General features: G+C 36.1%; 1 protein-coding gene and 1 long non-coding RNA gene across 2 annotated transcripts; one reads left to right on the forward strand and one right to left on the reverse strand.

The window, feature by feature from the left end:
• Nucleotides 1-4,165: 4,165 nt before the first annotated feature.
• Nucleotides 4,166-5,236, reverse strand: LOC109193111. The gene is made up of 3 exons (XR_002056206.1): nt 5,204-5,236; nt 4,381-4,450; nt 4,166-4,281 (listed from the first exon to the last, which is right to left on the reverse strand). It is a non-coding gene; the product is annotated as an uncharacterized LOC109193111 (long non-coding RNA).
• Nucleotides 5,237-8,328: 3,092 nt separating this feature from the next.
• On the forward strand, nt 8,329-12,514 carry LOC109193151 (SRSF protein kinase 2-like). Its single transcript, XM_019343991.1, has 4 exons — nt 8,329-8,716; nt 9,209-10,192; nt 11,645-11,692; nt 11,840-12,514. The coding sequence occupies exons 1-4, from the start codon at nt 8,507-8,509 to the stop codon at nt 12,251-12,253; spliced, it is 1,656 nt and encodes a 551-aa protein (XP_019199536.1). The 5' UTR covers nt 8,329-8,506; the 3' UTR covers nt 12,254-12,514.
• Nucleotides 12,515-12,553: the final 39 nt, after the last annotated feature.

A 12,553-nucleotide genomic window follows, 5' to 3' on the forward strand; every position in this document is an offset into this window, starting at 1 on the left:
TTTTTTTTTTTTTTTTTTTTTTTTTTGTGCGTTGTGTGTGCATATATCACGAGGATGAGCTATTTATTTAGGACATTTTTGCCTTGCTTCTGGTGTTATTCGGCACCTGTACTCTATTTATCATCGGTTGTTGGTGGACGTGTTCCAAAGGTATAGTTTGATGACATGAAATGATCTTGTAGAAACTAGCTGAACAATATTCATTCATAGTTTGAAAGGGAATATAATTTGGACTTGCGTACGAGTACTGTTTCCAAGTTTGAACTCAGTTTTGCTAAGCCAGAAGTTTGTACCTTTTATTGCACAGTTTTTTGTTTCTCTCTAATGGCAAAAAAAAAAAGATCAAATATACCTTTAAATTTTACTCAAAAGGGTAATTAAGTCTTTTGAACCTTAAAAAAGTTCAATTAAACACTTGAACTTGTCATTTTGAGGCATTTAAACCCATTAACCAGTTATTCACATGGAATAATAAGTCAATTAAAATTTTGACGAATAAAAAATTTCGACGACGATAAAAAAAAAAAAAAATATCAGGCCGGTGGAGAAAACGGTCGGCCGCTCGTCTTGTCTGGTAGAGAAGGCGACCTCTGGTAGCAGTCGTCGGTCGCCAATCGCCTTCTCCGTCTTCTTTGGTAGAGAAGGCGACCTCTGGTAGCAGTCGTCGGTCGCCAATCGCCTTCTCCATTGGAGGACCAGATCTGGCCGCCTTCTCCATTGGAGAGGATGACCTCTGGTCTCCTTCTCCAATGGAGAGGATGATCGGAAATTGCCTAGTTCCAGTGTTTTTTTTTTCTGGCGCAGTCAACCGTGATTTCCGCTAGTACAAAATTGAACATAGAAGATTGACCATAGGCCACCATTTTGAAAGAATGGTTGCCTAAATCTTAGCCAAAAAATTCGCGATGGCAATTTTAAGAAATAAGTGATCAATAATCTGCCACCGTTGTTAGCTGTAATGGTTGCCCATTGTATATTTTATGTATTTTAAAAAAATTAATTTATAATAGGCAACTGTTTCTAATAGAAATGGTTGCCTTAAAATAGAAATTGCTTTATAATAGGCAACCATTTCTAATAGAAATGGTTGCCTAATATTAACCCTAGATGGCTAGATCCACTGCCTAAATCAGATCGAAATCGCATCTCAGATCTAAAATCATCATCGATCCACCGTTTGCTTCGATCGTCTCACCGCCGCCGTTGCCACCCACCGCCACCATGCCGTTGGCCAGCGGCGACGCCACTCCACACAGCACCATCCACCGTCGCACGCCATCCAAGGTCAAGTCATTCACTCTCTCGTTAGCAACTCGCCAGCCTACAATCAATTTTTCGTGGTTGTGATTCATGGTCACTCAGGGTCAAGTCATCACCTGCAAAGGTACTGTTCATTCTCGATTATGCGCATATCTGATATGTAGGCTTATGTGGGGAACTGAACTCGCACGGATTTGCTACTAGTTGATGTAATTCTGTAAGGTTGAGAGGGATCTGATCGTGGCTAATGTGATTTTTTTTTTTGGTTTGTTTGTGATTGTGAAGCTGCGGTGGCCTGGGAACCGAACAAGCCCTTGGTGATCGAGGACATGCAGGTGGCTCCGCCGCAAGCCGGGGAAGTCTGAGTTAAGGTTTTCTTCACTACTCTCTGCCACACATTCCCATTTCTGACTACGAGGTTTGGTGTTCCTGAACTCACATCGATATGATTCCCTCATTCATCATTACAATGATTCTCCACATGTTTTGCAAATAGGTTCCGCAAAATGTTTTATCCTTAAAGAAGAGTTTAATCCTAAAATAAGATATTAATTTTGTGTATTGCAAAGTACATATAGACAATTGAAAAAGGAAGTTATTTGATGTTTCAACACTTGCAGGTAATCCCAACATGATTATGGCACTTGCTGGAAACAAGGCTGATCTGGAAATAAGAGGGTCGTGACAGCAGATGTATGATATATATATATATATATATATATATATATATATATATATATATATATATATATATATATATAATTGGTGGATTTTTGCCACATATTTAACCCATAAATTATTGTATAAACTCCTGCTCTACTCGTGTCTGTGCATGTGTTTATGTGTGCTAAGTATTGAACAATATAATATTAACATTTTCTCTGGAATTTCAGCCTTGGCTTCCGTTTATGGAACCCAAACAAAGAAAAGGAGAAACCCTTAAAAGATGCTGCTTTAGAGTAAAATGTTTTGTAGGTATGACCATTGTTTATTAACAACTAATACCACAATGTTAGTGTAACAATTACTTGCTTCCTAAAATTATGTTTAATTTGCAGATACTGATGTTGGTTTCAACCCAACGCGAGCAAAGGTATGAATTGTGCCTAAAATTTCCATTCAGTTCACATTCAATTCCTTATGAATGTCTTAATAGCTCTAAGATCTTTGATATATCCATGGTGGCTCTATCATTCATAGACTAGCCTGCATATTGTCTTTATTTGTTTGGTTCCCTTTTTATTTTGAAGATAAATTCCCTTTTTTCTAGGAGCTTCAATCAACTTGAATATAAATTAAATTTGTGTTCCACTTAAAATTTAATAGCCTTTAGGTGGTGGTGTTAATAGTTATGAATTGCAGGAACTTGTTTAATTTACTCAAAAATCTAACATGATTGGTCTCTTTAGTCTTTACTAAATATTTGTGGTATTTTTTCATCCAGCAGAGTCAGATCCTGGTGTGTTATTCTAAGTACAGTCTCTCTCCTTGATGTTAACTGCACTATAAAAAAAAAGTCATATCTTTCAATGAATTCAGATAATACTACTGTGATAGGGAATTATGTATCAAATGGATGAAACAGATCCTGGTAACAAAATTAGATCGAGATGCTCACAAGGGTGTTGTATAACAATGAAAAGATCTGGTGTCTAGTGAAATATTGAAAATGATAATTTATCTGGAAAGTGCTCACATATTTGCAGATTTATAAAGTTCTAGTATTGACACTTATTGTTTTGGTTTCAATTTGTTCCAATAATGCAAATGCAATTAATATGGATTAGATTTTTCATGTTACGTATTTCTTCTCGCTTTTACTGATCTCTAAATTTCATTACCTAGACAAATTTAAAGCATCACAGTCCTTTTACCATTGCACTAAAGAACTTTGGCAACAAAACCCTTGAGAAAGGTACTAGATTTTCATCTATCCATTGTTCAACTTTTTATTTATTTATTTATTTAAATAAACAGTAAATTGTTTTGTTGCTCATTGTGGTGGACAATACTTCTCTGTAGATGTACATGTTGAAATTTACAAGGATGGAAAAGAGTTGTCTTTTTCACAACTAGAAAAACAATATCATGAATGGATCTCTAAGATGCATGAAAAATATGATTTGGAAATTGAATCAGGCGACGATCAACCTACCCTTGTACTAGGCTATGAGAACAGAAAAGATCTTGGTACATCATCTGATGGTAAGCATTGCATACATATTTAGTGGAGTTTATTCCTTATACCATTTGTCTTGTTTTGTATCACACAACTGCTTGACATAGATTCTCACATTAAAATCATTTATTAACTCGAGGATAATAAACTCGATGTTGGTGATAGGTTCAGAACTTAAATGCCACCAACATCGCCTTCACATCCCAAGGATAATAAACTCTAGAGTGGAAAAAGTGTTTGCCCGGTGAAAGCCTGCACATGCTCCCTTCAGAATTTTGATTCTCTGTCCTGATTTTCAGGTAATTCCTTTCCTCTTGAGAGTTTTATGAACCCTAATGTTGTTTTCGTATAGGGTTCATAAAACTCTCAAGAGGAAAGGAATTACCTAGAAATCAGGACAGAGAATCAAAATTCTGAAGGGAGCATGTGCAGGCTTTTACCGAACAAACACTTTTGCCACTCTAGAGTTTATTATCCTTGAAGGATGTGAAGGCGATGTTGGTGGCATTAAGTTCTGAACCTACCACCAACATCGAGTTTATTATCCTCGAGTTAATAAATGATTTTAATGTGAGAATCTATGTCAAGCAGTTGTGTGATACAAAACAAGACAAATGGTATAAGGAATAAACTCCACTAAATATGTATGCAATGCTTACAATCAGATGATGTACCAAGATCTTTTCTGTTCTCATAGCCTAGTACAAGGGTAGGTTGATTGTTGCCTGATTCAATTTCCAAATCATATTTTTCATGCATCTTAGAGATCCATTCATGATATTGCTTTTCTAGTTGTGAAAAAGACAACTCTTTTCCATCCTTGTAAATTTCAACATGTACATCTACAGAGAAGTATTGTCCACCACCATGAGCAACAAAACAATTTACTGTTTATTTTTTTTAAAAAAAAGTTGAACAATTGATAGATGAAAATCTAGTACCTTTCTCAGGGGTTTTGTTGCCAAAGTTCTTTAGTGCAATGGTAAAAGGACTGTAATGCGTTAAATTTGTCTAGGTAATGAAATTCAGAGATCAGTAAAAGCAAGAAGAAATACGTAACATGAAAAATCTGATCCATATTAATTGCATTTGCATTATTGGAACAATTTGAAACCAAAACAATATAAGTGCCAATACTAGAACTTTATAAATATGCAAATATGTGAGCACTTTCCAGATAAATTATCATTTTCAATATTTCACCAGACACCAGATCTTTTCATTGTTATACAACACCCTTGTGAGCATCTCGATCTAATTTTGTTACCAGGATCTGTTTCATCCATTTGATACATAATTCCCTATCACAGTAGTATTATCTGAATTCATTGAAAGATATGACTTTTTTTTATAGTGCAGTTAACATCAAGGAGAGAGACTGTACTTAGAATAACACACCAGGATCTGACTCTGCTGGATGAAAAAATACCACAAATATTTAGTAAAGACTAAAGAGACCAATCATGTTAGATTTTTGAGTAAATTAAACAAGTTCCTGCAATTCATAACTATTAACACCACCACCTAAAGGCTATTAAATTTTAAGTGGAACACAAATTTAATTTATATTCAAGTTGATTGAAGCTCCTAGAAAAAAGGGAATTTATCTTCAAAATAAAAAGGGAACCAAACAAATAAAGACAATATGCAGGCTAGTCTATGAATGATAGAGCCACCATGGATATATCAAAGATCTTAGAGCTATTAAGACATTCATAAGGAATTGAATGTGAACTGAATGGAAATTTTAGGCACAATTCATACCTTTGCTCGCGTTGGGTTGAAACCAACATCAGTATCTGCAAATTAAACATCATTTTAGGAAGCAAGTAATTGTTACACTAACATTGTGGTACTAGTTGTTAATAAACAATGGTCGTACCTACAAAACATTTTACTCTAAAGCAGCATCTTTTAAGGGTTTCTCCTTTTCTTTGTTTGGGTTCCATAAACGGAAGCCAAGGCTGAAATTCCAGAGAAAATGTTAATATTATATTGTTCAATACTTAGCACACATAAACACATGCACAGACACGAGTAGAGCAGGAGTTTATACAATAATTTATGGGTTAAATATGTGGCAGAAATCCACCAATTATATATATATATATATATATATATATATATATATATATATATATATATATCATACATCTGCTGTCACGACCCTCTTATTTCCAGATCAGCCTTGTTTCCAGCAAGTGTCATAATCATGTTGGGATTACCTGCAAGTGTTGAAACATCAAATAACTTCCTTTTTCAACTGTCTATATGTACTTTGCAATACACAAAATTAATATCTTATTTTAGGATTAAACTCTTCTTTAAGGATAAAACATTTTGCGGAACCTATTTGCAAAACATATGGAGAATCATTGTAATGATGAATGAAGGAATCATATCGATGTGAGTTCAGGAACACCAAACCTCGTAGTCAGAAATGGGAATGTTGTTGCAAGCATGGCATCAGAAGCAATCGGGATGCCAGACAGCTCCCACATCCCAGCTCCCTTGCTCCTTGTACATCTTTCCCTTGCTCAAATAAATAGTAGAAAACCGAACACATCACAAAATTCCATCAGACACCATTTTTTATCATACACACACGAATGAGAACAGGCAAAAGAGAGGAAAATACCTTGCCGCTCCACGTATAAGCATCGGTGTGGCAGAGAGTAGTGAAGAAAACCTTAACTCGGGCTTCCCCGGCTTGCGGCGGAGCCACCCGCACGTCCTCGATCACCAAGTGCTTGTTGGGTTCCCAGGCCACCGCAGCTTCACATTCACAAACAAACCAAAAAAAATCACATTAGCCACGATCAGATCCCTCTCAACCTTACAGAATTACATCAACTGGTAGCAAATCCGTGCGAGTTCAGTTCCCCGCATAAACCTACATATCAGATATGCGCATAATCGAGAATGAACAGTACCTTTGCAGGTGATGACTTGACCTTGAGTGACCATGAATCCCAACCACGAAAAATTGATTGCAGGTTGGCGAGTTGCTAACGAGAGAGTGAATGACTTGACCTTGGATTACGTGCGACAGTGGATGGTGCTGTGCGCAGTGGCGGTGGGTGGCAACGACGGCTGTGAGACGATCGAAGCAGACGGTGGATCGATGAAGATTTTAGATCTGAGATGCGATTTCGATCTGATCTATGTAGTGGATCTAGGGTTAATATTAGGCAATAGAAATGGTTACCTATTATAAAACAATTTCTATTTTAAAGCAAGCATTTCTATTAGAAACGATTGCCTATTATAAATTAATTTTTTTTTAAATACATAAAAAATAAAATGGGCAACCATTATAGCTAATAACGGTGGCAGATTATTGATCACTTATTTACAAAATTGTCTCCACGAATTTTTGGGCTAAGATTAAACAACCATTCTTTCAAAAATGGTGGTTTATGGTCAATCTTTTATGTTCAATTTTGTACTAGTAACCGTATGGTTTTATTCAGTAAGGAAACAAGGGTCCACATTGTTGATTGAATCGGGAAATTTTTTTATTTCCTTTTTTGAAAAAAATTAGAAACTTAACTACACTGAAATTGCTTTCAAAAAAATTACACTGAAATTAATTAGGCACACGTGTCTTGGTTGTGGTGATGAAGATCAGAGGAAACAGACGTCGTCTACGCATTATATTATTGTTGTGCAGAGTAATCTCTGGAATCTGGCCCTCTAATTGGCGGGCGACGCTGAATGAATCCACAACCAGTGCTTGGATGCAGAATTATTTGATGTCCACGCCAACTAAAGATGAAGTTTTAGAGACTACGGTCCTCCTATCCAACTCGGGTTCTTTCGTGGCAGCCAAAAATGGAAGACTGACTGGAGTTGTTGATCCTCGTATGGCGGAGATCATGGCTTGCAAAGAAGCTCTTTTTATTTATTTATTTATTTATTAAAAGATCGTGGGACTAACTCAGTAAAAGTGGAGTCGAACTGTGCAACAACAGTAGCCACATTACCACAAAATCGAAGAGATCTATCCCACACAGCTGGCTACATTGTTACTCACTTTTTAAACATTATGTCATTTTTTCATCTTTTAATTTGTCGCTTAATCAAGAGATCAGCGAACATGTTAGCTCATATCCTACTCAGTGCTGCTAGCTCTTAGTCTTGGAACTCTGATCCCTCTATTTGTATTCTTTCATTACTAGCTTCGTCATTTTAATAATAGTTATCATATTTTGCTTTCAAAAGAATCAGACACTATTAACTTTTTAAGGGAAAACAACCTTTTAACCTCCTGAATTGTTGCACTTTTAGAAATTTGGCCCATATTAATTGATTTGAACAGATTTAATCCTTTAATTATTTATTATGTTACATTTTTAGTCCATGTTGATATATAATTATCAAATACCGTCAATAAACTCTTTTTTATAAGGTTAATTTTGTCATTTAGAATCAAGGTTAAAGTTTCACTCTCTCAAGTCTCAATGAGAACATTATTTTTAATAGTGAATATTAATTCTAAATAATAAAAATAACCACATATGTAATAGAGTTTGACAATTACATAACATTAGAGACTAAAAGTGTAACAATTTGAACAATTAATGTGCTAAATTTATTTAAATTAACTTAGATAGATTAAATTTCTAAAAGTCAAACAATTCAAGATCAAAATGCTATTTCTCCTTTTTTTAATTAAAAAAAGAGTAAAAACAACGAAATCACGGCTGATAGGGTGGTCCCTTTTAAGCCACATTATCCTTTTCCTCAGTTTCCCGGCAAAGCCATCGATGAGAGAGATTTTTTTTTTTTTTTAATAATTTATTTAAGTTAGGAGGAGTATTTAATTTTACGGAAAAAAAATAAAAAAATAAAAACAGTTAAAACACTCCCTGCTTATTGTACAGCGGTATCTATCAGTAATAAACAAGTTGTTCTCTTCCTCCACTCAAATCAAATTTAGAAAACCCTAATTCCCCCCTCCCTCTTTCTCTCTCTCCCTTTTTTCACAGTGTGCAAGATTTGAATAGGGAAGCTGATTCATTCTCGGATCGTTGCTGGAGCTCCGAGCTGTCTAATCGGTGGTAGATGGCGGAGACCGATGACCGGCGCGGCGACGATCAGAGTGAGACGAGCGACTATACATCGGAGGACGAAGGGACTGAGGACTACAGGCGGGGAGGCTATCACGCTGTCCGAATCGGAGATACATTTAAGCACGGACGCTACATAGTTCAGAGCAAGCTCGGTTGGGGCCATTTCTCCACTGTATGGCTAGCTTGGGACACTCAAAAATCCGTAAGTTTTGTTTTTTTTACACTTTACATGCTTTTTAAAATCTGTTTTTCTTTTCTTTAATTCATATATGGATGGATGTGTATACGTGTATTTGTCTGTTTGTATAGATATCTGCTGGAGGTGGTTTTATTACTCCACTAGTATTGAAAGGTTGGGATAAAATGTGTTAAAAAAGAAGATGTATAGGAAGCATAATGTACTGTTTATTCATCTTATCTTTATTTCAATCACAAGTACTCTTCGTCTGTTCCAACTCAAAGAAGGGACAATAATTGGAAAAACAATTGGATTTACTGGTTTCAGTACGAACTAAATATCCTGTTGTTTTTATTCTTTTTTGTTTGTCTACAATGTTTCTGATGAGAGTAAATAAAATCTGGTATGGGGGTGATGTGGAGAGTTTTAATATTTTTACTGAGTTTCACTTCTTGGACTTCATGCGATCGTGCATTATCTTATGGGCTAATTTCTTCTGTTTTTGGTGGGGGATAGAAATATGTGGCCTTGAAAGTGCAAAAGAGTGCCCAACATTATACTGAAGCAGCAATGGATGAAATTACAATACTAAAGCAGATTGCTGAAGGAGACTCAGATGACAAAAAGTGTGTTGTGAAGTTATTGGATAACTTTAAGCATTCAGGACCTAATGGACAGCACGTTTGCATGGTTTTTGAGTACTTGGGTGATAATCTTTTGACCCTTATTAAGTATTCAGACTATCGAGGGGTTCCTCTTCACAAGGTTAAAGAAATTTGTGTTCACATTTTAGTTGGCCTGGATTATCTGCATCGCCAGCTCTCAATCATACACACGGACTTGAAGCCAGAAAATATTTTACTTCTATCGATGATTGATCCAGCCAAAGATCCAAAGAAGTCCGGTGCACCTCTCATTCTGCCATCCAGCAAAACCAAGATTGTCTCAGAGACTGGGTCTTCGAAGGACGCCAAGAGTTCGAATGGTGATCTGACCAAGAACCAGAAGAAGAAAATTCGGAGAAAGGCTAAGAGAGCAGCTCAAAGATGTGCAGGGAAAGAAGTTTCTGAGGAAACTGAGCCAGATAATGAAGTATGTACTCCTGAAGATTCTAATCATGATGAAAAGCCAGATGGAGACTCAGTTGATGATCAAACTGAGTCTAAAGTCCAAGAAGATGTATCAAACAAACCCAGTGAAGCCATAGATGGGCACCAAGAAATTCAAAGACATAAACGAGGTAGCCGTTCAACAAGAAAAAAACTTTTAGCTGAAGTGGACCTCAAGTGCAAATTGGTTGATTTTGGGAATGCATGTTGGACTTATAAACAGTTTACAAGCGATATTCAAACTAGGCAATATAGATGTCCAGAGGTTATCCTGGGCTCCAAGTATTCAACACCTGCAGATCTTTGGTCCTTAGCTTGCATTTGCTTTGAGTTGGCAACAGGAGATGTTCTTTTTGATCCTCATAGTGGTGACAACTATGACAGGGATGAGGTACAATAATCTCATTTTATATTGATTTTCCTTTTTAGTTTATCTGCAAGGCCACTTTGTCTGTGTGTTGGATCAGTGATGAATTCTCTTTACTGCTTGAATTGTGTGGTAAAACAAACATCTGTTCAATGCTTTTCAAAGGGATGTCTTAGCTCATTGCTGGGTTGCACTACTTCTGTTTGTTATGATTATGATATCAGAAAGCCTGTATGATCACAGTAATTGTCTTCATGAGTTTGTAGAAACATAAAATTGATGATTGGTTTAACTAAAACTATAGAGGTGAATTAATGTCAATCTTTTGAAATTTAAGATTGTATGCATCTATATTAAAGAAACAATAATGACATTGAAATTATTTTGGTGGATCTGTAGTGCACACATGGGGAGCTTTACTTCATATAAAATTATGTTGTATCGTTCACACCAGCAAGCATTCACACTGCTTTAACCAGTTTACTGCCTACCAAGATATGAGACTATTATCCATAGTACCTGATGTTTTCTCATTGAACTTGCTTTAATCCACAGTACCTGATGTTTCATGTTTGTTAGCAACTTTTCAGCTTAGAGCTTATTTTTGCCAAAATCTATTAGGTATGAATCGTATGATACATTGATACTATGATAGGGAACTTTAAAAAATTATAACAAAAAAGAAAAGAAAAGAGGGGGATAGGGGAGAAAAGAAACTAAGAAAAAAAACATATGATTCAAATAAAAATTATGTGTTCCTCTTTCTAAAAATTTTTTACTCCACCTATTATATGTCTGTTAGATGAAGAGCTGCTTTTATAACAAAAAGTTGGGAGGGATTCATTTAAGTTGAAGACTTAGATTCTGTTACTGAGATTGCCTTTCAAAGTGAAGACCAGATAGTACTGATATCTGTTTAAAGCAATCATTCTATGTACCACAAAGAGTAGTTATTGGCTCATTCTTTGCTGTTTAAGAGAGGACTTCCCTTGTAATATCTTAAAAAGGGTAACCTTTTGGAAGTCGTATGGGCTGACATATAATACATATCATATTGGAATCATGACCCAAAATTGGATATGTATTGCTATGTGTAATTCAATTGGATATCAATAAAACAAAAATTTCATGTGAAAATTCTGCATTTCTGCATATGTGGCATCTTTTATTTGTTGCACTGTAACCTTATTTTCCCTTTGGGTTATTAATGTAACTAGTTGATGCTGGAGTTTGAATCAAAAGTACATAGTTAAATGTGAATGAATGAAATGCTGATGTCCTTGAAGGGAGCAAAAGATGATCTTGCTTTTTTATTGCAGCATTGCCAGTGTATGAGCATTCTGTTGAAGTTTGAACTAACATCACAATTTTGTTTCTACCTGTAATTTGAATTGAATAATCTCACGATCTGGATGATGATTGTCATTTATTTTATTGTTAAATAGTTGTTGATCATCCCTTCCCCCTACTTCACAGGATCACTTGGCCTTAATGATGGAGCTCTTGGGGATGATGCCACGCAAGGTTAGCTTCTTTACATGTACTCCCGCATGCTACTTAGAATAATTACACTCTTCTAGGGTTTAGCCAAACAGATCTGGAAAAACATGGCTGGTGAATTCTCTTATGGAGAACTACTATATAGCCTTCTGATTTGAGTTGTGTACATAGATTGCCTTAGGGGGGCGCTATTCACGGGAATTCTTCAACAGATATGGAGACTTGAGGCATATCAGACGGTTGCGGTTCTGGCCTCTAAACAAAGTGCTAATGGAAAAATATGAGTTCAGTGAGCAAGATGCAAGCGAGATGGCAGATTTCCTCGTGCCCATACTTGATTTTGTGCCGGAGAAAAGACCTACAGCAGCGCAGTGTCTTACTCATCCATGGATAATGGGAGGTCCACAAAATCTTGTGCCCTCTGCAATTAATAATTCACCTCCACATGGACCAGAAAATGGTAAATGTATTGAGAAAGATGAGAGAGAGACGATGGAAGCCAGAGTGGGGAATATAGCCATTGATGGAACCCCAAAGTCTGGGAAGGCTTCTCAATCTACAGTAAACACAACAAAGCAAACATAGCAACTTATGCCTTCAATCTATCCATCTTTTTTTGGCCAATCAATGAGGTTTCTTTCATTTTCTTCATCCGAGAAATGTTTGCCGCCTCGCTTCATTCTTTTGAAACGCGAACTGCTATAATTTATTATTTTTTTCAACTTGTAATCTGTACATTTAAGATTCAAGTGTTTGTGTGTACACCACATAGACGCACGATTGGAGAGTTTATGCTTTAAACTTGCAATGCCAATAGCTTTATTGAAGTAGACGGTTGCCTTCATACTTATCTACGGGCATTGCATCACAGAAGTATTATTGCTA

Source organism: Ipomoea nil, unplaced genomic scaffold, assembly GCF_001879475.1.
Source record: "Ipomoea nil cultivar Tokyo-kokei standard unplaced genomic scaffold, Asagao_1.1 scaffold1834, whole genome shotgun sequence".
NCBI lineage: Eukaryota > Viridiplantae > Streptophyta > Magnoliopsida > Solanales > Convolvulaceae > Ipomoea > Ipomoea nil.